This window comes from Nomascus leucogenys, chromosome 22a, assembly GCF_006542625.1.
Source record: "Nomascus leucogenys isolate Asia chromosome 22a, Asia_NLE_v1, whole genome shotgun sequence".
In the NCBI taxonomy this organism is placed as follows: domain Eukaryota; kingdom Metazoa; phylum Chordata; class Mammalia; order Primates; family Hylobatidae; genus Nomascus; species Nomascus leucogenys.
Genome location: NC_044402.1, coordinates 140,478,026 through 140,500,468, shown reverse-complemented (window position 1 = coordinate 140,500,468; position 22,443 = coordinate 140,478,026). Strand labels below are relative to the sequence as shown.

Below are 22,443 nucleotides of genomic sequence, written 5' to 3'. Positions count from 1 at the left end.
CTGTGTCTTTAGGACTTTAAATCATGAACAAGGGTCTGTGCTTGGCCTGTTCCTCCAGGAAACAGAGGTGGGCTGGGCACAGGCCTGGGCACCCCAGGCTCAGTGACATCCGCAATAGCCCAGGCTTGGTGTTCCCAAGCTGGACAGCAGGGGGCACCAGAGACCGCCCGATCTCTGCACTGCCAGCGGTGCCCGCAGCCTGGCACTGCCTGGTTGGCTTGGGACCCACCAGTGCCCACCAAGACCGTCTTGTGTGTGTCAGCATGTTCTCGCCCCAGGCAGACGAGACTTCCAGAGGCCTCCGATGCATCCACGGTGGGTGGGGACTGTGCGGGGCAGGGGCGGGGCGGGGGCGGGGGTGGGGGCTGGGTCAGGGGAGCAGGGACCCTGCAGAGTCACCTGGAGAAATTTCAAAACCACCGAGACTGGACCCGTTAACTCAGAATCTCACGTTAGGAAGCTGGAAATCCTGACTATTCAAAAGCTCCCGGGTGGTCCCAATGTGCCGCCAGGGTTAACAGCTACTTCTTGAGCTGCTGGCCCTGGACCTGCCCAGTACCATCTAGAGACGTGTTGGAAATGCAGATTCCCAGGTCCCTCAAGCGCGTGAATCAGAACTCTGAGTGGGAGGGGGCCAGAAAGAGACCTGCATTTTAACAAGCACCCCAGGGACTCTGAGGTCAGGCCCCAGGGAACTCTGACCCCCTCAGGCTGAGAACCGCTGCCCGTGCCTCACTGCCCGAAGTGTGCTGGGGGACCAGTAGTATCCTCAGCTCTTGGGAGCTGGTTAGGGATGCAGAGTCCCAGGCCCCCCACCTGTTGAATTAAACCTGCATTTTAACAGGACCCCTGGGGAATTCTTACAGTTTGAGAACCATTGCTCTAGGAGCTGTCACTGAACAAGAACAATATACACAATATACACGGCTTGGTGTGCAAACCCCTACAGAGGGCATTCTGGGTGGGCTGCAAGAGAGCAGGTGAGAGAGGAATGATGAGTGAGTGGCCAGGGTGGCGCCCTCCAGGGTGCAGGGGAGCCGGGGTCCTCCGGGTAGGGTCAGGGAAGGCTGTGTCCAGGCCAGCGAGGGACAGTGACCCTGCAGGACCCAGGAAGCGTCTTCTCAAGAGAGTGGCCCTGCAAGACCCAGGAAGCGGGACAGTGCATGGCGGTGGGGCAGTGCGAGTGGCAAGATGGACCAGGACAGCCCGAGTGATCAGCAGCTATTGGTGGTGCTGGGTGGTTTCTTTTTAAGATTTTTTTCCTTACATAAAAATAGTAAATTAAGGAACATACATATACCCAGAATGAAGAAAAACCACATATATATGCCCATAGGTCCACCGTCCAACACCATCACTGCTTACTACTTCTAGAGTTTTTCCACGTATAGTCTTTTATTCAGTCATTACAAAGATACGGTACATGCTATCATATCTCATCTTTCCTAACATCATAGGCGTATTTTCACATCATCTTCAGACATGTGGTTATTAACAGAAGGATGATGGGCCCATCCTCTCTGGCAGCCCCATCACAGTCAGAGGTTGCGGCAGGGCCCGGCCCACCCTCACCCTCACCCTCCTCCCCTCTGCATCTGGCTCCCACCTTCCCTGCTGGACATGGAGGTCCTGGGTCCACTGCCGATGCTGGGCTGTGGATTTTCAGACAGGGCCTCCCAGACTGTTTCCCGGCTTGCCCTCCCAGGCCCTCCCTTCTTCAGCACCTCCCACAGTCGCAGAAGGCCCATTCCCGTAGCAAGCTCACTCCGTGTCTGGCCACACTCCCCCCAACCCAGCTGGACACAGTATTGGTGCTGGGAGAGGGGCCCAGGGATGGGAATGCTCAGGGTGGAATCTGGAATTGGATCTCTGGCTTGACTAGATCGAAGACTAGTTCCATTTCCCATGGAAAAGAGGGCACTGTCACCCACCCCGTGCAAAACAGACCTATAGAGGGCAGGACTTTGGGTGACCAAGCAGCTGATGCCACCGTGGAAATAAGGACCGTGGGCTTGGTTGGTAGCTGGAAAAGTGCGCTGCCAAATCTGGGAAAAGAAAATGATGAGCTCAGAGCTTAAATTCCCAGCTCAGGGGGCAGGTAAGGAACCAGAAATCTTCTGTGCTGTGCAGGGAAGGGCAACAAGCAGGCCTGGGTGCTCGCCTCCGCACCTGGATTTCAGAGGGGCCATTGCCCCTAAGCTCTATGTGCAAACAAACAGTTGTGCTGAGCACCTGCTTCCTCCTGGGGGCCAGAGATCTGCACACGCATGAGGCAGAGGGGGCTGCACGACCAGCCCTGGGCACTGAGGTTCTGAAGGGTTCCCCTCAGGGGGAGATTTCACAGGTGTCACCACAACGCGGTGCTGGGGAATGCAGTGCATCCCGTGGGGTCCTCGAGAGGATGCTGAGTCCCATGAGTCCTCCTAGGGCATCTTCCTAGTGAATCACTGACCTGGGTGCTCTTGCGGACCCCCAATACAACTGCCCTGAAAGAATCCATCGCCTCCTGTAGCCACAGGCTCCAGATTTCTGAAAAGGAAACCCAAAATCCAATCTGTGGGCGGCTGTCTTACAATCTGAATTAAATTAACCACCTCTCTGGGTATCTTTGGTTAAATGTATGGCATTGTGTGGGAAAAAATGAGTCCTTAAACATTTGGATGGAGACATGTGGGCAGACTGTGATGAAGTTGGGGACCCCTGAACTCCAGAACCATGGGACACATGGGTGAGGAGCGTCCCAGAGTCCTTAAACAGTCCCCAGGGTGACCAGGAATGACAAGGGAGACTGCCACACCAAATTCGGTCCCTGATTCAGTGGGGTGGTGGGACCCCAAGGAGCAGGACCAGGAGGAGGCTGTACTTATTGGAGAGACAGGTGAGCACAGGAACCGATGTGGTCAGTGGGGCTGCTGTGGAGTCAGAATGGCCTGACCCACAGAGACCCTTGGTGCCAGCTGCTGGTGTCCCAGGGTGGGGACAGCCTCCTGCCCACCTACAGACTGACACTTTGGATCACGGGGAAGCTCCCACCTGGAGACAGAAGTCCATCTTGACCCCACACTTCCTGCTGTAACTCTGCTCAGTGGACATGCTGCAGGCAGGTCCCGCTGACCTGGGGCTCCTCCTGCCTGCTGGTTTAAGTGGAAGCAGCGCTGGAATTATTCAGCTCCTTCTCACGAGGGAGGAAATCTCAGCCAGCCCCAGTGTTGGACGTAGCATCTCTCCTTGCGGAGAGGAAACTGGGTTTGTTTCAAGTACCAATGTTGAATTCAGTCCTAACAATTTCAGAAATGGCCTAGCCAAGATGTTTTTCTCTCAGTTTGAACTTTGGATCAGATTCCCAGAAGCTGACACCCTGATTCTGCCTGCCAGCAGGGCGACAGGAGCCCATAGTCCTCCGGTGGGGATGGAATATTCAGTTTGACTGTTCAGGCAGGTGACGTGTCCTTCCTCATCTGCAGGCTTCTATAAAGAGGACCCTTGAGCTGGCAGCAGAGCCCATCCAGGCAGCACGGCTGGCTGAGCAGAGACAAGGTAAGCTCTGGAGAGTCCAGGCAGAGTGGAGGGGGTGCAATTTCTTCAGTCATGGAAATTAAGGCCAATTGAGGCAGGGATTTCACCTCCAAATAGTGGTTTGAAACCACTGAAATGGAAATTGCTAGGAAAACAGTAAGAATTTTTTTTTTTTAACCCATGCCATTTTCCCCAGGGCTGCCCACACTGGGGCTGGTAGAGGAAGCCGGCCCTGACGGATGGGTGGTCTCGCCCTTCCTGGGTTCATCCTGCTGCAGGTGGGCCTGAGTCGCAGATCAGGAAGCACCGGGAAGATGCAGGCCTGCGTGGTGCCGGGGCTGGCACTCTGCCTCCTGCTGGGGCCTCTCGCAGGTGAGGGGCCGCTCTGGAGGGAGGCAGCCACCAGGACCCCGACAGCCCTCCTGTTCTCTCCCCTCCTGCACGCATCCCCAGGCTGGCTGCTGGGAACCCCCAGAGCCCTGCAGCTGGTGTCGGGTGGGCCCAACCGGCTCCTGGGCCGTCCTCCTGGGTGACAGCTCTTCTCTTCCTTTGCAGGGGCCAAGCCTGTGCAGGAGGAAGGAGGTACCGTTCTCCGATTTCTTTCCTTTCATTTGCATAAGTAACTGGTGTGCAGCGGGGAGAAACTGCTGGGGAGGGCAGCGGCTTCTTATCCTAAGCAGATGCATCAGGGGCCCTGGCTCAGCTCAGGCCCCAGTGTGGAAAACATGGCCCTGGAGAACCAGCTTGGAGCTCCGCAAGCAGAGGGTCTGTGAGCTCCTTCCAGCTGGGACCCTGCCCTCCAGCCACCAGGGAACACACTGGGCAGGGGGAGCCAGGGTCCCATGACCCCTGACATTCCCACCCTCAGACCTGGGTTCCAGCCCCCAGGCCCTTCCAACTCTGAGCCCTAGCTCAGTCCAGTATCTTCAGGGCCGCCCTTGCCCAAGCTTTAGGACAGGTTATATGGGGGGTAGCGGAGGGGGTGTCTGTGCTCCCCTCTGAAATCCCAGCAGGTGGCTGCCGGTGCCCCACACCCTCCCCACACAACTCCTTCCTCAAACAAGACAGGCCTCCCCCTCCCTCTCTTCCCCTTCTTCCTCTTCCTCTGTCTCCCAGACCAGATATCCCCAAGGACCTAGATCATCACCCCACTGATGAGAGGGGACGGGCTCAGGCCCCCACTCTGGGAAGGTTGTATCACTGTGGGCACAGCTGGGAACCATCCACTTGCCTTGAGACCTCCGAGGACGGTGTCTCCAGGCAGGACCATGGGGACAGCCCCCAAGGCAGGTGTCATGTATCTTTCAGACCCTTACGCGGAGCTGCCGGCTATGCCCTACTGGCCTTTCTCCACCTCTGACTTCTGGAACTATGTGCAGCACTTCCAGGCCCTGGGGGCCTATCCCCAGATCGAGGACATGGCCCGCACCTTCTTTGCGCACTTCCCCCTGGGGAGCACCCTGGGCTTCCACGTTCCCTATCAGGAGGACTGAGTGGTGTCCAGCCTGGTGCCCGCCCACCCCACCAGGCTGCACTCAGTGGGGCCTCCGCATGCACGGAGTCCCCGCAAAAACCTGGCCCCTGCAGGAGTCAGGCCTGGTCTCACGCTCAATAAACTCCGGACTGAAGATGCACAACCAGCGTTGTGGGTTGTCTTTCAAGGACCGCTGCGCTCAGGCCCCATTTAGTTTATTTCACAAATTAAGCTGGTTTTATTTTGATTCCTGGGGAGCACTTTCATAATCTCTTTCATAAATGTGCAACATTTCCATCCACATTGGCATCTGCAAGGGATCTTATATCCTGGGCAGGCTCAGGACTGGTTTTCTGTGTCTCTCTCTCATCCATTTCCCACAGTGATCCTGGGGGGTGCTGCAGTTCCCCCAGGTTACAGGTGAGGAAACTGAGGCAGAGACATGAGGTCACTGCCTGACTTGTTAAGGTCACACAGCTGTGGTTAGGGGGGAGCTAGATTCTAGTCCAGGCACCCCTGCTCTGGGCCACTAAGCTGGGCAGCAGGCAAACCCACAGTCAGGGCTGGGCTGACTCCACACCATGACACAACTCTGGGAGCAGTGCCCAGGAGGCAGCAGGAAACCGAACTGAGAAACCCCGTCTGTATCTGTCATCAGTCAGGGACAGCGGGGCCTGGGCAGGCTCTGTCTTCCAGGGACGGCTGTAGGCTTTGAGGATGCTGGGAGGAAGGGGGCTTCACCTGGGCACCCTGAGGCACTGGAAGGCCAGGCACTGGAGGGGATGGGCCTCCAGCAATGGGATGGCCTCTGCACAGGTGGTGAGCCCCCCATCCCTGCAGGGTGTACAAGCAGACCGTGGAGACCCACAGCTCCATCCCTTAGCTAGCAAAGACCTCGACTTAATGGGTCACTCTTCTTGGTCACTGCCAAGCCCCTGTTCCATCGGACTGACTTTCACTTGGGTCCTTCAGGGTGATGCATATTGGCATGGCATGAGGCTCACCCCATGTCCACTGCCAGCTTCTCCCTGCAACCCACACTGTCCACTCAGGCCAGGCGGCCCCTTTTCAGGCCACACACCCCCCTCACATTTCAGCTCAATTCCTGTCCCTGGAACTACCTTCCTCCATGCTGCCCCCCGCTCCCCTTCTCTACAGCCTAACCCCCAAACCCACCTCCTCCAAGGCCTGTTAAAGAAAGCAGTGGAAATTTTCAGAAGTTGTTCTGAACCCTGGAGACGGGTGTGGGGACCACTGCAACGGGATCTTGCAGTGAGGGAGGGAGACCAGGCTCAGCTCCGAACAGCACAGGCAGTGGGGGTTTGCGGCTGAGGAGCAGGTGGGGTCGCGGGTGGAAAACGACTAGGAGGAACACAGTGCGGGACGGGATGCTGGCTCGGCCGACCCCGCAGGGCTCTCGCTGAAGACAGGCCTGGGCCATCAGACATCCCGGGGATGCTGGGGGACCAGGAACCCGATCTAATATCCAGGGTGAGGGGCTCTGGCTAAACCAACTTAGCAGGGCTCTCTGCCAAAACTGAACCTGACAACGCAGTGCACAGATGGGCCTGGGAGGAGGTTAGGAGGCCACCGTAGTCTGGCTGGGCAAAGAATCTTTGGCAAAGTCTAGTTCCAGGACCTCTTGCTCTCTCTCCTTCCCTTCCCTGTTCTTCCTCTCTCCCTCTCTTCCTCCAACCTTCTCCCTCCTCTTACCCCTTTCCTTCTCCTTTCCCTCGCTTTTCTGTCACATTCTTTTTTTTTTTTTTCATTACGGTAAAACTTCACAAATTGTTTCCATCTTAACCACATTTCAGTGACATTAAGCACATTCACGGAACCGTGCAGCCATCACCACCAGCCCTCTACAGACCCTTTTCATCTTTCAAGGCTGAAACTCTGTCCCCACTAAACACGAACTCCCCATTTCCTCTTCCCAAGACCCTGATTACCCCTTTCTACTTTCTGTCTCTATGACTTGGACGCCTCTAGGGGCCTCGGCTGAGTGGATCATGCGGTGTTTGTCTTAGGACTTGCTCCTTTCCCTCGGCAGAGCGTCCTCAATGTTCATGCGCGTGGCAGCAGGTGTCGGCATCCCCTTCCTTTTAAAGGCTGAGTGATGCTCCAGTGTGCATGGACCCCATTTGCTTATGCGCGTATCCATCAATGGGCAGGGACAGCGGGGGACGCTTCCCTTTTTCATTTATTATAAATAATGCTGCTGTGAACGTGGGGTAAAGACGCCCCTTGGAGCCTCGGCTTTCGGTCCCCTGGGCTTGTGCCCGGAAAGGGAGTGCTGGGCCACGTGGGCGTCCGTGTTTGATTTTCTGGGACCTGCCCCCCTGTCTCCCGCCCCGGCTGCCGCGTCTCACTCCCCGCCGCGGTGCGAGGGGCCCCGTGCCCCGCACCCTTCCACCCGTGTTTTGCTGTTTTTTGACTCTGGGCGTCCCAGGGGTGCAGCGGCCCCTCCGTGGGGCCCTGGTTTGCTTGCACCTCTTCATCTGCTCACCGGCCGCGAGTGTGTCTTCTTCAGACAAACGTCTGAAGGTCAAGGCTCCCGTGAACCCGGCCGTCTTTGCGGCAGTGTGAGGCTCCCTCTTTATTCTGGATCTGGCCCCTTGTCGGAGGCGTGCTCTGCAGGCACTGCTCCCATTGCTGGCAGCCTTTTCTCTCCGTGGCCGCCCGGCCGCCCATCAGAGGCGTTGCAGACGCCCACCCTCGCCAGCGCAAAGACAAACGCCGGTGGCCGCGGACTCGCTAGCGGCCAGGAGCACCCCGGCTGGCGGGCACCACAGAGGCGCGGTCCTCCGGCGTCTAGATCTGCCATGTGGCGCGCGCCGGAAGCGGCCCTGAGGCCGGAAGTGGGCCTAGAGCGCCGCGGCCCCGAGATGAAGCCGGCGGTAGACGAGATGTTCCCCGAGGGCGCCGGGCCCTACGTGGACCTGGACGAGGTGGCACGGGCCCGGCGGGAGTCTCCGAGCGTGGGGAGCGGGGAAGGGGGAGCGGAAGGGCGGCGTCTGGTGCGCGGACCCCGGGGAGGGGGGGCCGGGCGGGTGGGCGATGGGCGCGGCCCCCAGGCTCCCTGCCCCGCGGAGCGCAAATCCCGGTTTCTCCGAACACCTGGTGAAAGGCGGCGACTGACCGCGGCGGGAAGCGTGTGCCCTAGCCGGGGGGACCAGGAGGCGCAGCCTGAGGGTTGAGTGCCCGCTGGGTACCCCCAAGGCCCCCGGGAACACACCCGTGGTCAAAGGAGCTGCGTTTGCTGCTCTTCGATGGCTGCAGCACCCCATGGGGGCCCGCGGTGCGTCTCCATAACGCGGGTGGGGAATCAACCTCGTGTGGGATTTGAGCTCGTGTTAGGGGATTTGGGGGAAGAAAGTGGGCCTTGCTGTGCCTTGGAAGCGAGGACAATTCTCCGACTGGGCCTCTTAATCTTAACTAGAATGAGGGAAGACTGGAGCAGCCGTCATTCCTGTCGGAGCGGAAAAGGGGATGTCTGGCATTTATGTGCTTTGCGTAGTGGCCTCGTTCTTCTTTTTAATTATACAGGATTATACAGTCGTCTTGGGGTTTTTTTGGTCTCTATTGTGTTCACAGAGTGACCTTGTCTGATGTGAGCGTTCTGAGATGGTTTATGGTCAGCAGGAGAGCACCGCAGCCTAGCGCAGAGTGGCAGGCCAGCTCCTGCATGTCAGGGCCTTATGTGCTCTTTCTCAAAGCTTAGGGGGTACAGAGGTGGTCAGAGGCAGCCCTTGTGCCTGTGGAAGTAATAGCATGGCAGAGAGGCTGATTGCAAATACCAGGTGTCACAGAAAGCCGAAGGCGCACCGACGGATGGGCCCTCAGGGCTTTGAGGGGGCTCAGCAAAGGTACAGCTGAGGAGTCGACTCTGTGGCCAAATGCTGGGGGACACATTGGTGTTTGCCAGGTAGGCGGGGATGAAGGCCCGGCGGGAGCAGAATCCTGGGCTGGGGAATGCCGACTGGCTCACCAAGGGAAGGGAATGTTGTGTCGTTTAACATGGTTGAGCGTACAGTGCCAGAGAGAGGGGAGACAGTGGGTAGGGACCAGATCATGAAACCATCTAGAATCATGCTAAAGAGGGTGGCTCTGTGCACCCCGCTCCCGAAGCACTTCCACTAAACCCAGGCTTCTCCGTCCTGTTTTAAAGTCACAGCCCTAGGCGATGTGGAGCCACCGGAGGGCTTGACAGTGGGGAGTGAGAGGCTCCGACTTGCTCTGTAGGGTGGCAGCATTTAGGGGTGAGAGGGTAGAAAAATGGGAGCAGGGAGAACAGGAGAGTTGAAGAGGGTGTGAAAGAGACAGATGGAGGTAGGGACGAGCTCAGCCCAGTGTTTAAGTGGTAGAATGCGTGTGGCTTACTGTGGTGATGGGGACAGGGAGGGAGGCTGAGAAGCCATGGGAGGAGGCTGAGCGTCCTGGCTTTTCTGAGAGTGTCTGAAAGGGAACAAGGGCATGCAGCTACGGGGGGATCAGAGCAGGGTTGAGCAAGCGGCCTTGTGAATGCTGAGGCCAGGGCAGCAGCAGGACCTGTGGCCAGCTGTCCAGGGTGCTGCTGTCAGAGGAATCTGCCTCCTCTGTCGCCGGTTGACTCTAAACAGGATCCAAAATCCTGAGGGCTTCAGATTGCCCAGCTTGGGTTGTGACATGGTTTTTCCACTGCTGTGGAGTTGTGGCAGTGGACGGTCCATGATGGCAGCCGGCACCGGAACCTCAGAGGCAGAGCAGGTCGGTTTCCTCGGGGAAGTGGTTTCATTCCCAGAAGAGAGAGGGAAGGGATCCTGAGCGGAGGCGATGGGCTCAGTTTCACATGTGTGTGGCCTCTGGTGATGTCCAGCGGGGCATCGGGGGATCGGAAACCTCTCCTTGAGGGTTACAGAGAAGTCGTGGTGCTTAGGGCAGTGGTAGGTTTCTTTTTTAAAGGCAGAGAGGAATCAAGGAACAGAAGCCCTTGAGAGACCTTAAAAATCATTCCTTTGAATTCCTCCCTCCGCCTCCCCCCAATACACATTCCTTTGTCTGGAACTAAAATGTTGACTCCGACTTGAGCCTGTTTCCCCTCACCCACCTTCCTTTTCTGCCCTTGCAATGCACTTACCACCTGTTCTTTCAGAAAACGCAGCTGACATAACCTTGCCTTTCCATTCCCCAGGCGGGAGGCAGCACCGGGCTCTTGATGGACTTGGCAGCCAATGAAAAGGCCGTTCATGCAGACTTTTTTAATGGTAAGGATGCTTGGAATGGGATGCCAGATTTAATCTGAATATTTCTTCTCTAGGTTAAGGCAGTGAAGCAACTTGGAGACACGAATAATTTGTATCATAAGGCGGTAGAGCCCTGCGCTCCTCTCAGAATGCAGTGCAGCCTCTATGGAGCGACACAGGCTGCAGCCACTGGCAGGCAGCCTTATTTTTCAGGAGAAGAGTAGCATGAAATTGTTCCCAGCTTGCACCCAGGAGTTGAGTTTGAGCTCTGGCATGCATGTTACACGTGCCTGCGGACACCTCAGCCTAGCCGGGTCTGGCCCCTTACCCCACACACGGCCACAGGAACCCTGTCTGGCTCCCTGTCTCCGCCCTCTCCAGGTAGCCCGTTTCCTTTCCTCTCCCAGCCCACCTGTGTTTGCCTGCCTGGGTTCTCGTGCCCTCAGCTGCCTTTGCAGAGGGACAGCCATACTCCAGCTGTTGCCCAGCTCTGAAATCAGGACGCAGGATGCGTTTCCCTCTTGATTTAACTTCACTAACTTGATTTAGCTTCAGTGCTAGTTACCAAAAACATGGGTAAACCAAATAAACAGTGAAAAGCAAACTTTCTGTAACATCTTCAGACCTGCTAGAGGGAATATTTCTCATTCTCTTCTGATTTCTTCAGGCCTTGTTCCTATAGATTATATTAACCTTTACTGTGGGTTCAAATAATAAGTAAACAAGATAGGTTTCTTACTCCAGAGAGTGAGGTGGCGTTTTTCATCCTGGTTTAATGCTTAGTGCTTGCCTCTGCAGAAAGCTCTTGTTACTAGTTAACAGCTAGGATGTGACCTTGCCACGTCGGTTTCTAACTTACCAGAGACCGCCTGCCATCCTGAGTCCCTGCTGCTTTATCAGGCTTACTGTCAGCCAGCCATTGCCTGAGGGGAGCAGCCAAGCTGCTGAGTTGGGGTGCAGGCTTTCCCAGGGTGCCTGGCCATGCCCCTGAGGCAGCATTCTTGCTGCCACCAACTGGAGTCAGAACTGGGGCAGGTGACATTTGAGACGAGCCTGGAGAACTGAATAGCATTTATTTCAATTCTTTATGCCAGAGCGAGGTGGGAGAAGGGTGTTGCCTTCAGAGGGAACAAATTGTGCAAAGCTGCAGAGCGCTCTCCAAAGCTGCTTTGCGAAAACACCAGCTCCCCAGGGCGACTTTGAAGCTTCTTCACGTGGGCAGGATTGGGCAGTTGCTAATGCTGGCACCACACGCTTGCATTTTGATGATCTAGTCCCATTTATCCTCTGCCAGCGCGTTGGTTAGGGGCGATTGCTGTGTTGTAGTGTTTGAGTTCACATGACTTCCAGAGTCAGCCCTTGAATCCTGACAGGAAAGCATCTCTGAGGGACCCAGGCCCTACCTGTCAGGTGAGCGCCCAGCAGCCTGAGCACTGTGGGCGCGTGTCTGCCTTTGAGCCTCGGCCGGTCAGGGAGGGAACGCGGGAGAGCTCTGTGTCCCCTGCCTGCCCACCCACTAAGTTCACAAAGACTCACTGTCCCGTCAGGTTGTGACAACCCCATGTGTTCAAGAAGCCATTTACTTTGAGAGACCTCTGTGGGCTGTGGATGGGGCTTCTGCTAAGTCATTTTTACTTGTCAAACAGATGGGTTTTGCTGGGCTGTTATACCCTGGGCACCAGGGTTCTAGCCATGAAAGAGACTCACTCTCTTCCCTCGCCGTGTCTTACAAAATTGTGGGTCCAGACAAGTCAGCAGGCAGGGGCTGGACTGTGACAAGAGCCCTGGCAAACCGTGGACGGCGTTTCCGGGAGCACAGCAGAGGGAGGTTTCTCCAGAGGAGGCAGCAGAGCAGAGGTCCGAAGGTGTGGAGTCAGCCAGGCCCGGGACTGCGCAAAAGTGCCCCGAGCAGCAGAACCACAACCAGCAGTCGGGAGGCAGTGAGGACGTGGGGGTGCATCAGTGTGGCTGGGGAGAGTCGGGACCTTCTGCAGTATCCAGAGATGCCTCAGGGACGCCACCCTCCCCAGGAAGGCTGGATGCCGTGGTGCCAGCAGGCTCCTGGCTGTTCGCTCTGACCCTCCAGGAGTTGAACCTCCTCTTTCTAGTTCATAATTCCTACCGCATGTTTTCAGTGCACAGTACATGTGGGTGGGCTTTTAGTTGTATTTTCACCTCCCATTGTGAAAGTGATGATTGCCTGTAGTAGGGAATTTGAAAAACACAGAGAACTAAACAGGACAAAATCTTTCCTGGGGGGCCTGATTTTGATCACCCAAAGCAGGGCACTACATGTTTGCTGCGTTTCTTCCAGTGGGAACAGGCCTTAGCGGGTGTTTCTCAGGCTTGGGTATCATTCCCACTCCCTTACTGGAGGCTTCACCTTTCTGCAGCCTAGCCCGGCTTTCTCATGCTCACAGCGGCAGCCGGCCGGTTTCCCTCGCTCTCAAGGACCCAGCACGTGCCTCCCAGCTTCATCTCTCCCCGGCCCCAGCAGCGAGGGCAGCATCTTGGGCGCCCGTGCACTCGTGGGTGCAGACATGGCACTGGCGTGTCCTGAGTGCTGAGTTGTGGCTGTGTGGTGGTGTCCATGGGACTCAGAACAGCCCTGCATGCATTTTCTTAGGATTGTCTTTTAAATGAAAGCAAGAAAGCACTCTAGCCAACACTCTCCCCTTGGACTACATGTACGAGCCCTGGTTAGCCAAAACTGAAAGTCTGTTACGGGGAAAAGTCTTTTATTTCATTAAATCGTTGACAGTTATCTCTGTATTTTGGACTACCATATAATTCATTCTGAAGTGATTTCTTCAGCCCTTACCCTTGTATGTGTAAATACGTGGTTTTGCTTATTTCCCTAGATTTTGAAGATCTTTTTGATGATGATGACATCCAGTGAGATGCCCTCTGGCTGCAGGCGGGGCCAAGCCGTTGGTACAGAGCCGCAGTGTGAGCCTGCGCAGGACGGTTTCAGGTGGTTTGAAAGAACACGTCGAAATCCCTTGAATTTAGGACCTGGTTAACCAAGAAAGATAAGAATGTTCTTAACGACCTAGATGAGGCTGTTCATCTCTGAACGTGATCAGGTTTTGTCCTCACTCCAATTAAAAGAAAGCATTGTCACATGCAGAGTGATCTCTTTCTTGCACTTTTGAGTGAGTGTTGCAGTCCCTAAAAGTCTCTGTGTGCTCGTGTGTGCATGCCTGTGCATGCGTGTGTCGGCATGCTGAGAGAACCATGTTTGTCTGATAGCAAATACCATGTGTTAAGGTGCTGTATGTGCTGGAGCAGGAGGCAGTGCGGGCTGTGCACAGCTGGGCCTGCTGACAGCACTTGGAGGACCTTGCCACAGGGCCACCCTTCCGCTGTGTGGGCAGGTTTGCACTGTGTGTCTGTCAGCACAGTGGGCCTTATGCTGTCCTCCAGCCTCCACGTCAGGGCAGCTGCCCCACAAACGCGAGGCTTAAGAACTAGGATGACAGGATGCGACTTTGCAGGAGACGCCTTCTACGTGGAAATGCATGTTGGTCCATTTCAAAGGAGAGTGTAACACCCATGCGGGAAGCGGGGTCTTGTTTCCTGGAGGCCCAGCTCAGTAATCGACAGTGGCTGTAAAGCAGTGAAGTTGCTGTTTGACATCCATCTCGAAGTGAAGAGCGTTTCTCAGACCAGGAGACGCCCAGGCCCAGGACTTCAGCAGTTCCCATTTTCAGAGTTAAAGCCCCTCAATGGAGGGACCTGCTGTCCCCGCTACTGAGAACCCGCTGAAGGGTGTCACCTTGTCACGTTTTCAGAAGAGACATTTGTACTGGAGGCCAGGTGAGATTTTAAGCAGAACCGAATGTCAGCTCTGCCTCCTTTTCTCGTGAGTGCTGAGTGGGTTTCCACCCTGTCCTCCTGATGAAGCTCCTGTCCTGTTGGGGCTCGGCAGCACGGGACTGCCCAGGACAAGCCAGCAGCCCTCCATGGTTCCCGTGCTGCAGCGAGGGCAGTCGGAGCACAGGGTCCGTGGGAAGGCAGGAGAGCAGACTGCAGTGTCGGAAGACCCTCTGTTGGAAGGTCTGCACTGGGCTGCACACTGAGGCTGCCGCTTTGTTTCTGAGACCCACGTGGCTTATCTGCAGGTGAGGAGCAGGGTTTCCCGCGGCCAGGCTGCATGCTGTCTGCACGCCGTCTGCACTTTGAGAGGCTGGGGTTTTTCAGTGCTGTGTTCTTGCGATAGATTCGTGAGAGTCGTCTTTACAGTTTCATAAGTGGATTCCTCAAAGCAGGCCTAGAGGGCTCTGTGGGGAACAACTAGGTATTTGGGTGAATTCTGTGGTGATCAGGTGGTTACCCTGCAGTTCCCCCTCAGCTGAGGTATATCACAGTCCCACAGGGCCTGCAGTACACAGTGGTAAGGGCTGTGGCTACACTCAGACTGGCCAGTGGCAAACACCACTGCCAACAAGCTGTAGGCTGCTGCTGAATCAGTTCCTTCCTTTGGAGAGCTGGGCACAGTGGCTCACTCCTATAATCCCAGCTCTTGGGGAGGGTGAGGCGGGAGGATCAGCTGAGGCCAGGAGTTTGAGACAAGCCTGGGCAACCGAATGAGACCCCCCTCTGTATACAAAAATTAAAAAAAATTAGCTGAGCGTGGTGGCACGTGCCTATAGTCTAGCTATTTGGGAGGCTGGGGCAGGAGGATCACTTCAGCCCAGGAGTTCAAGATTGCAGTGAGCGATGATTGCACCACTGCACTCCAGCCTGGGCCACAGAAACCCTGTCTGTAAACACAAGCAAAAATGTTTCTTTGGGCCTCTGTTTCCTCATTGGTGAATGGGGATATCAGCCTGTGGCCTTCAGCAGGAAGGAATGATCCCAGGTGAAGAAGAGAGCTGCTGCCCAGGAACTCAGGCAGAGCGGAGATGGGCACACCCCTCCTAGACCAAGGCCTGTGAGCCCAGAAGCGCCTGTGTGGGCCGTAGAATTTCAGGCTCGCCTGCTCTAAGCTGCTCTGTGAAGAGCAGTCTGCACATGTGTGCATGTCAGTGTCTTCTGCACATGTTTAGACCTGTGTGGGTTCTAGGGGGCCTCCCTTTGCCTTCACAGAATCCTTGCAGCTTCTTCAATACCATGAGGCCACGAGCATTACCACCTGTTATTCTTCATCTCCCCGTGACTCGGCTGTCACTAAAGGTGATCACCCGGGTGATGGGACTGCAGCTGACTGGCCCAGCCGTGCCCACTCCCATGGCAAACCTCCAGCCGTGCCCACTCCCATGGCAAAACTCCAGCCGTGCCCACTCCCATGGCAAAACTCCAGCCGTGCCCACTCCCATGGCAAAACTCCAGCCGTGCCCACTCCCATGGCAAAACTCCATCTGTGCCCACTCCCACTCCCATGGCAAAACTCCGGCCGTGCCCACTCCCATGGCAAAACTCCAGCCATGGTCAGTGATGTGTCTTCATCTACACTGACAAAGAGGTATTTTCTCAGTTTTTACACCTGAGCACCTTAATCACAGAGACCTCTATACTGATCCCTGCCCCATTTCGAAAGCTGCTGGGGGACTGCAGGCTCAGCTGCCGGCCAGATATTGAACCTCAGCAAGGCAGCACAGCTCTGCGGGGAACGCCTGCCTGCGCCTTGGAGCGGAATCGGCCGAGGGCAAGGGAGCCTTCTGGGGTCTCGGAGAAGACCCTTCCATGAGGAAAGAAGGAAGCACTGTCCATTAAAATCCACGCAAAAGAGGAATTTGTTGGAAGGCTCACAGAAGGACAGCTGACTCCAGGGCTCAAAGATCCTTGGACTCAACCACTTCCGGTTTCTGCCTGCCCACTGGCTTCTTGGGCCTAGAAAATCTTTCTCCACAACAGTTCCTTTCTCCACCGTGGTTCCAGCAGTTTCCATACTACATCTCTGGTAACACGCCTCCCGGGGTGGCAAAGGGGACTGTCCCAAGGGAAAGGCTAAAGGAAGGCCTGTGATTGGCCCACCTTCCGTGAGCCGTGCACTTTGCCCGCGTCCAGCCTTGGATCAGCACCCGGGCTCTCAGCACGCCCTGGTGGCATCGTCTTGGCCACACAGCGCAGGTTTTGTGTGAATAATCGTTGCCTCCAATTAGTCCCAAAATACTGCTCTCAAGTATGTCTTGAATGGTTTTTAATGGTTCCTGGGTGATTTCTGAGGGGGTGTGAGTGGCCTGCCATCAGAGATGGCTGTCACTTGGGGGGCAGCGAACCCAGGGAGGGTTGCTCAGCTGGCTGAGCAAAGCAGAGCAGCCCTGATCAAGGGATGCCTGGTCCCTTTGTCAAGGTGCTCAGCAGGCGTTTGTTTAGTGTAAACAAGCAACAACAGAGGGACTCTGAAAACGAGGGAATCCTGGGCTCCTTTGGAGAGGAGAAAAAGCCGCCCCGAGGGCGCTGAGCCTGGTGACTCGTAGTTGGCGCCTCTCTTGTGGAAGAGGCACGGGGTCTCTCTCAGATCTCTCCTATACAGACACTGATCCTAGTCATGACGGCTCTGCCACCATGACCTAATCACCCTCCAGAGGTCCCACCTCCTAACACCATCACCTGGGGGTGGGGGGTGAGGATTCAACGTGAATTTTGAGGGGACACAAATTTCTGGACAGTAGCACCTTGGAATTGGAGGGTGAGCAGACATGGCCCGATGTGGGCAGTGCCACGCCGCCCAGAGGCAGGAGCTTGAACACATCTGGGATGCACTACCTGGTCAGGAAGTGTGTGTTTGAGAGAGAGAGAGAGACTGGTTAACAGGGGCCCTGGGGCTCAACCTAAGCCCAACTGCCTCTGGGTGGTTTAGAATTTCCCTGTGCCCGAGCTTGTAAAGTGGGGCACAGTGATGCCTTCCGGGGCTTCCTGGTAGGGGTGGGGGTGGGGGTCAGCGAGCTCCTATGGGAAATACTCTGAAATGCTCTGGCAGCGCCCTGCACAGTAGTCCAAGCGCTGCCTGAGTATTCGCTGTTAATTATTATTAGCAAGCCTGTGGGTCACAGGAACCCTGTGTCCTTGTACTTAGCCTTCCCCTCTCTGTCCTAAGTTCCTATACCTTGTAGAAGTACTTGTCTTCTCATTGGACAGAGTGACTTGTCCCATGTCACTCAGAATTCCAGAGGCAAACATACCAGACCTCGTTCTAGTGTCATGAGCTTCCTTCTCTCTCCCCAGAGATGTGAACTAAACGGGAGAGAAGTGGCAGCTTTGGACAGAGCGTTTGGAAGCACAGGCCATGGGCAGGGAGCGGAAGCGCTAATGTTTACCAGATGCAGAGAATGTCCGCTACGTGGCATGAACAAAGCAACAAGTGAGGGGGAAATGGGCACAGGACACTTAAGAAACAGTTTACAGAAGAACGAATCCAAGTGGCTGGGAAGTTGTCTAGAGGTGCTCAGAACCACAAGAAGCAGGCGAGATGTCAGCTAAGACAGCAAAATACCAGTTTCTACTCACTGGAGGGGTAATGTTTTAAGAGTGATGAAACACCATCCGTTGGAGAAGAAGGGAAGAAGACCACACAGCCATGTATAGATACAAGGTAGGATGCAGAGAGGTGTGTGTTTCTGACATTATTTATAGACACATCAAATAGCCATTGTGTTCATATGTGTGCAGAGATACATGCTTCTTAGATGAGTGTCATTGTGGCATATGCCCCTGTCTATATGCCCCAACATCGGAACACCTACCTAGAGTCCTGTGTCACTTAGTGACGGTGTTCCCTTCTGAGAAATGCCTCATTAGGTGATTCTGTCATTGTTCCAACATCACGGAGTGACTGACACAAACCTAGATGGCTTGGCCAGCCACACACCCAGGCTGGAGGCTGGAGCCCGTTGCTCCTAGGCCACACACCTGCACAGCTCGTGGCTACTGAATCCTGGAGACAACCGGAACACGGTGCTGACCATTTGTGTTGTGAGACAGAGTGTCAAGCCTAAGGAGCCCTGTTTGCTCATTTCTACTTGCCAGTGTCATTTCCCAAAGCCCCTGTGTGCAGTGCTCCAAAGATGCTTTGAAGGCAAAACGGCAGAACACACGCCACCCCCACATCTCCCGCCCGAGTCACTGCGTTCCTTGTCTTTCCTGCACAGGATAACGCCTGTGAGTTAGTGACTGTGCCTTGTGTAATCTACAACCTGATGTTCTCCTGAACAAACGCCGAGGTCATGCTGCCCTCAGGTAACTTCTGAGCAGGTTCAACGTGACTGTGGCCTGAACCCCACCACCTGCATCTCTGCAGTGCACTGGCACCCTGTGCGGGGCAGTTGGACAGGACCTCGCCGAGGGGCCGCTCCCGGGCTGGAGGGCTCGGTCTGGAGTCCTCAGAAAGACTTCTGAATAACACTGGCTTAAATGCCTTCAAAGCTGGACTTCTTTTCTTCCATCGACAGTATCTAAACGTATCTAAGCCTAGAAAAGGAATGGTTAAAATGTGCTGTTGTAATCTGATGAAGCCACTGATGCATATGCTGTTTATTTTTGCCCAAAATGGCATTATGTGGTGCATGACTATAAAGCACACATGGACCGATCCAGAGGGAGAAATAGAAAACGAAAATATAGGAGACTCCGTAACCCCACTACAGCCCCAGGCAGACCATCCAGACAGAAAGTCAATGAGGAAAAAGCCGACTTAAACACCACTACAGGCCCAGCGGACCTGACAAACGTTCTTCCCCCAACCTGTGTGCTCTGCCACCAGCTCCTTGACTGCAATATGGTAACAGTGATGAAACTGAAGATACACGAGAAAGTGGGGTTTGCAGCATGTTTTCCATACGACAAAAAACACGGCAACAAAATGAATGCTCATTCATGAAAGAGGAAATTATGGTGCGCCCCTACCATGGGGTCCTGCACCCTCCAGGCAGAGCGTCCCTGTCATGGAGTCCTGCACCCACCAGGCAGGGCATCCCTACTGTGGGGTCCTGCACCCACCAAGCAGGGCATCCCTGCCGTGGGGTCCTGCACCCACCAGGCAGAGCGTCCCTATCATGGGGTCCCACACCCACTGGACAGAACATCCCTAACATGGGGTCCTGCACCTACTGGGGAGAATGTCCCTACTATGGGTCCTGCACCACTGGGTGGAGTGTCCCTACCACGGGGGTCCTGTACCCACTGGGCAGAGTGTCCCTGCCATGGGGTCCCACACCCTCTGGGCAGAGTGTCCCTACCACGGGGGTCCTGCACCCACTGGGCAGAGGGGCTGGAGTTTCAACTGCTGGTGTGGAGGGGATTTCACAAAGCCACGTGGCTGGGAAATGTGGGACGCAGAGAGGTAGGTGTTATCTTACGTATTCATACCTATTTACATACACATCGACATTTGGTGTGTGTGCATAGGTGTACACTTTTTAGATGAGTGTAAATGTGGCGTGTGCATCAATCTGTATAAAATGCCACACACTTGCACTGTGCGGCTCACCTAGGCCCACAGGCCATGATCACACCCCGTGCATATGATCATACAGGTATGTATGTGTATGTGAATGTTTCATGCAAGACTGTGCTTACAGCCCTGTGGGGAAGGATGAACACTAAGGCCACTGTGAGAACCCACTGTAAAGCACGAGGGCAGGGCAGGTGTTCAGCGGGTGGGTGCAGGCCCCGGACCCCACTCTGGAGGGGCCTGGGGGAGTGTGGATGGAGAGCCTTGGGAGAGGATGCACAGTCCTGAGGGAGGGGAGGGGCCATTTGGGGTGGGCAGGGGGCCCGAGCATCAGCGAGGGGCTGGGCAGAGGGTGGCGCTCAGATGGCTTTTCTCCCCAGACCCGGGGGCTGCCCCCAGCGGGGGTCCCTCTCTATTTCCTTAGACTCCCTGTTTGCAGCTGAAGCAGAGAAGGAAAGCCTCGTCTTCAAGGTCCAGGGCTGTTCATCAGCATGGGCCTGAAAAGAGGGGCGGACTGCAGGGCTCAGTCCTCTGAACTGGAGGAAGCCTTGCTGGTGTCAGGGCCCCGGTGGCACCTGCAGATGGGCAGTTTGCCTAGAGAATGAGTGCACCTTCTAGACTGGAAACAGGCTGGTCTCAGCTGGAATCTGCCCTGAACATCAGTGCTTTCTGCTCAACTGAGAATTGCGTACATCATGGCAATATAGAAATGAATTTATACATATCCTTTGCCCACTTTTTGATGGCGTTGATTTTTTCTTGTACATTTGTTTAAGTTCTTTGTAGATTCTGGATATTAGCCCTTTGTCAGATGAGTAGGTTGCAAAAATTTTCTCCCATTCTGTAAGTTGCATGTTCACTCTGATGATAGTTTCTTCTGAGGTGCAGAAGCTCTTTAGTTTAATTAGATCCCATTTGTCAATTTTGGCTTTTGTTGCCATTGCTTTTGGTGTTTTAGACATGAAGTCCTTGCCCATGCCTATGTCCTGAATGGTAATGCCTAGGTTTTCTTCTAGGGTTTTTATGGTTTTAGGTCTAACATTTAAGTCTTTAATCCATCTTGAATTAATTTTTGTATAAGGTGTAAAGAAGGGATCCAGTTTCAGCTTTCTACATATGGCTAGCCAGTTTTCCCAGCACCACTTATTAAATAGAGAATCTTTTCCCCATTTCTTGTTTTTGTCAGGTTTGTCAAAGATCAGATGGTTGTAGATGTGTGGTATTATTTCTGAGGGCTCTGTTCTGTTCCATTGGTCTATATCTCTGTTTTGGTACCAGTACCATGCTGCTTTGGTTACTGTAGAAGGATATGAACAGACACTTCTCAAGGCATTTATGCAGCCAACAGACACATGAAAAAATGCTCATTATCATTGGCCATCAAGAAATGCAAATCAAAACCACAATGAGATACCATCTGACACCAGTTAGGATGGCGATCATTAAAAAGTCAGGAAACAACAGGTGCTGGAGAGGATGTGGAGAAATAGGAACACCTTTTCACTGTTGGGACTGTAAAGTAGTTCAACCATTGTGGAAGACAGTGTGGTGATTCCTCAAGGATCTAGAACTAGAAATACCATTTGATCCAGCCATCCCATTACTGGGTATATACCCAAAGGATTATAAATCATGCTGCTATAAAGACACATGCACACGTATGTTTATTGCGGCACTATTCACAATAGCAAAGACTTGGAACCAACCCAAATGTCCATCAATGATAGACTGGATTAAGAAAATGTGGCACATATACACCATGGAATACTATGCAGCCATAAAAAATGATGAGTTCATGTCCTTTGTAGGGACATGGATAAAGCTGGAAACCATCGTTCTCAGCAAACTATCACAAGGACAGAAAACCAAACATCGCATGTTCTGACTCATAGGTGGGAATTGAACAATGAGAACACATGGACACAGGAAGGGGAACATCACATACTGGGGCCCGTCATGGGGTCGGGGGACAGGGGAGGGATAGCATTAGGAGATATACCTAATGTAAATGATGAGTTAACAGGTGCAGCAAAACAACATGGCACATGGATACGTATGTAACAAACCTACACATTGTGCACATGTGCCCTAGAACTTAAAGTATAATAATTAAAAATAAAATAAAATAAAACAAATTACCTTTAGTCATTCAGGTCACATAAAAAAAAAAGAAAGAAATGAATTTATACAATTTGGAGGTCTCTTGTGGATCTGCAGATTGAAGCTTCCTGCAGGGCAGGAGGCCCGGATGATTTGTCCCAGCCAGCAGTCCTTGGGTGGTGTGGTGGTGTTTGTGTTTTGCTTTTTATTTTTTTTCCCCTTTGGCCATTTTAACTTTAAAATTTATTTTGCTGAGATTCCATTTATCCTGTCACTTGGCGGGCTCACCTCCCTGTCCCCAACTGCGCCCAGTACAGCTAAGGAAATGCTGAAAGCACCTGCTAGCCCTCTTGCTGAGGCAGGAAAACCACCAACCCTTCCATGAAAATAACATTTAGAACAGTTAGTTATGTTTTTTATTTATTTAGCATCTTGCCAGTGATCATAACAATCTCAAAAGATCCATTCATTGAAAGCCAGCGTTGAGCCCAGCATTCATATTCTATCATTTCATCCTCAGAAAGTTCCCAAGACGGACGTGGTGCACTGGCTTTGCCGATAAACAAACCGAAGCTCCCTGCAGCACAGTGACTCGTGCAGCCTGGCCTGGCAGTGTGAGGAAGGGCGGGGTGAGGCTGAGAGCAGCAGTGCAGTGCGGGCCCCGTGCAGGAAGCGCAGGCTCAGCTCCCAGGTCTACCCTCTCGAGGTGTGACCTGGAGCAAGTTATCACAGTT

General features: G+C 54.2%; 2 protein-coding genes across 3 annotated transcripts; both read left to right on the top strand.

The window, feature by feature from the left end:
- The first annotated feature begins 236 nt into the window (after positions 1-236).
- On the top strand, positions 237-5,150 carry OTOS (otospiralin). Of its 2 annotated transcripts, XM_003278882.4 has the most exons (5): positions 237-315; positions 3,465-3,537; positions 3,713-3,888; positions 4,072-4,098; positions 4,825-5,150. In XM_003278882.4, exons 3-5 carry the CDS (start codon positions 3,756-3,758, stop codon positions 5,007-5,009), a joined length of 345 nt encoding a protein of 114 aa, XP_003278930.1. In that variant the 5' UTR covers positions 237-315; positions 3,465-3,537; positions 3,713-3,755; the 3' UTR covers positions 5,010-5,150. The 2 variants fall into 2 exon arrangements, with proteins under 2 accessions (XP_003278930.1, XP_030659296.1); XM_030803436.1 differs by lacking the exon at positions 237-315 and having other exon boundaries at positions 3,457-3,537; positions 3,795-3,888.
- Positions 5,151-7,337: 2,187 nt separating this feature from the next.
- Positions 7,338-13,341, top strand: COPS9 (COP9 signalosome subunit 9). The gene is made up of 3 exons (XM_003278881.4): positions 7,338-7,938; positions 10,161-10,233; positions 13,074-13,341. Exons 1-3 carry the CDS (start codon positions 7,813-7,815, stop codon positions 13,109-13,111), a joined length of 237 nt encoding a protein of 78 aa, XP_003278929.2. The 5' UTR covers positions 7,338-7,812; the 3' UTR covers positions 13,112-13,341.
- The last annotated feature ends 9,102 nt before the right edge of the window (positions 13,342-22,443 follow it).

What these genes read in the sequence shown, in the direction of transcription:
- OTOS (XM_003278882.4), top strand. Translation starts at nt 3,756, where the DNA reads ATGGGTGGTCTCGCCCTTCCTGGGTTCATCCTGCTGCAGGTGGGCCTG. An exon ending in CCTGCTGGGGCCTCTCGCAG is followed by an intron (nt 3,889 to 4,071) that starts GTGAGGGGCCGC and finishes CTTCCTTTGCAG; the next exon opens with GGGCCAAGCCTGTGCAGGAG. An exon ending in GCCTGTGCAGGAGGAAGGAG is followed by an intron (nt 4,099 to 4,824) that starts GTACCGTTCTCC and finishes TGTATCTTTCAG; the next exon opens with ACCCTTACGCGGAGCTGCCG.
- COPS9 (XM_003278881.4), top strand. Translation starts at nt 7,813, where the DNA reads ATGTGGCGCGCGCCGGAAGCGGCCCTGAGGCCGGAAGTGGGCCTAGAG. An exon ending in CCTACGTGGACCTGGACGAG is followed by an intron (nt 7,939 to 10,160) that starts GTGGCACGGGCC and finishes TCCATTCCCCAG; the next exon opens with GCGGGAGGCAGCACCGGGCT. An exon ending in TCATGCAGACTTTTTTAATG is followed by an intron (nt 10,234 to 13,073) that starts GTAAGGATGCTT and finishes TTATTTCCCTAG; the next exon opens with ATTTTGAAGATCTTTTTGAT.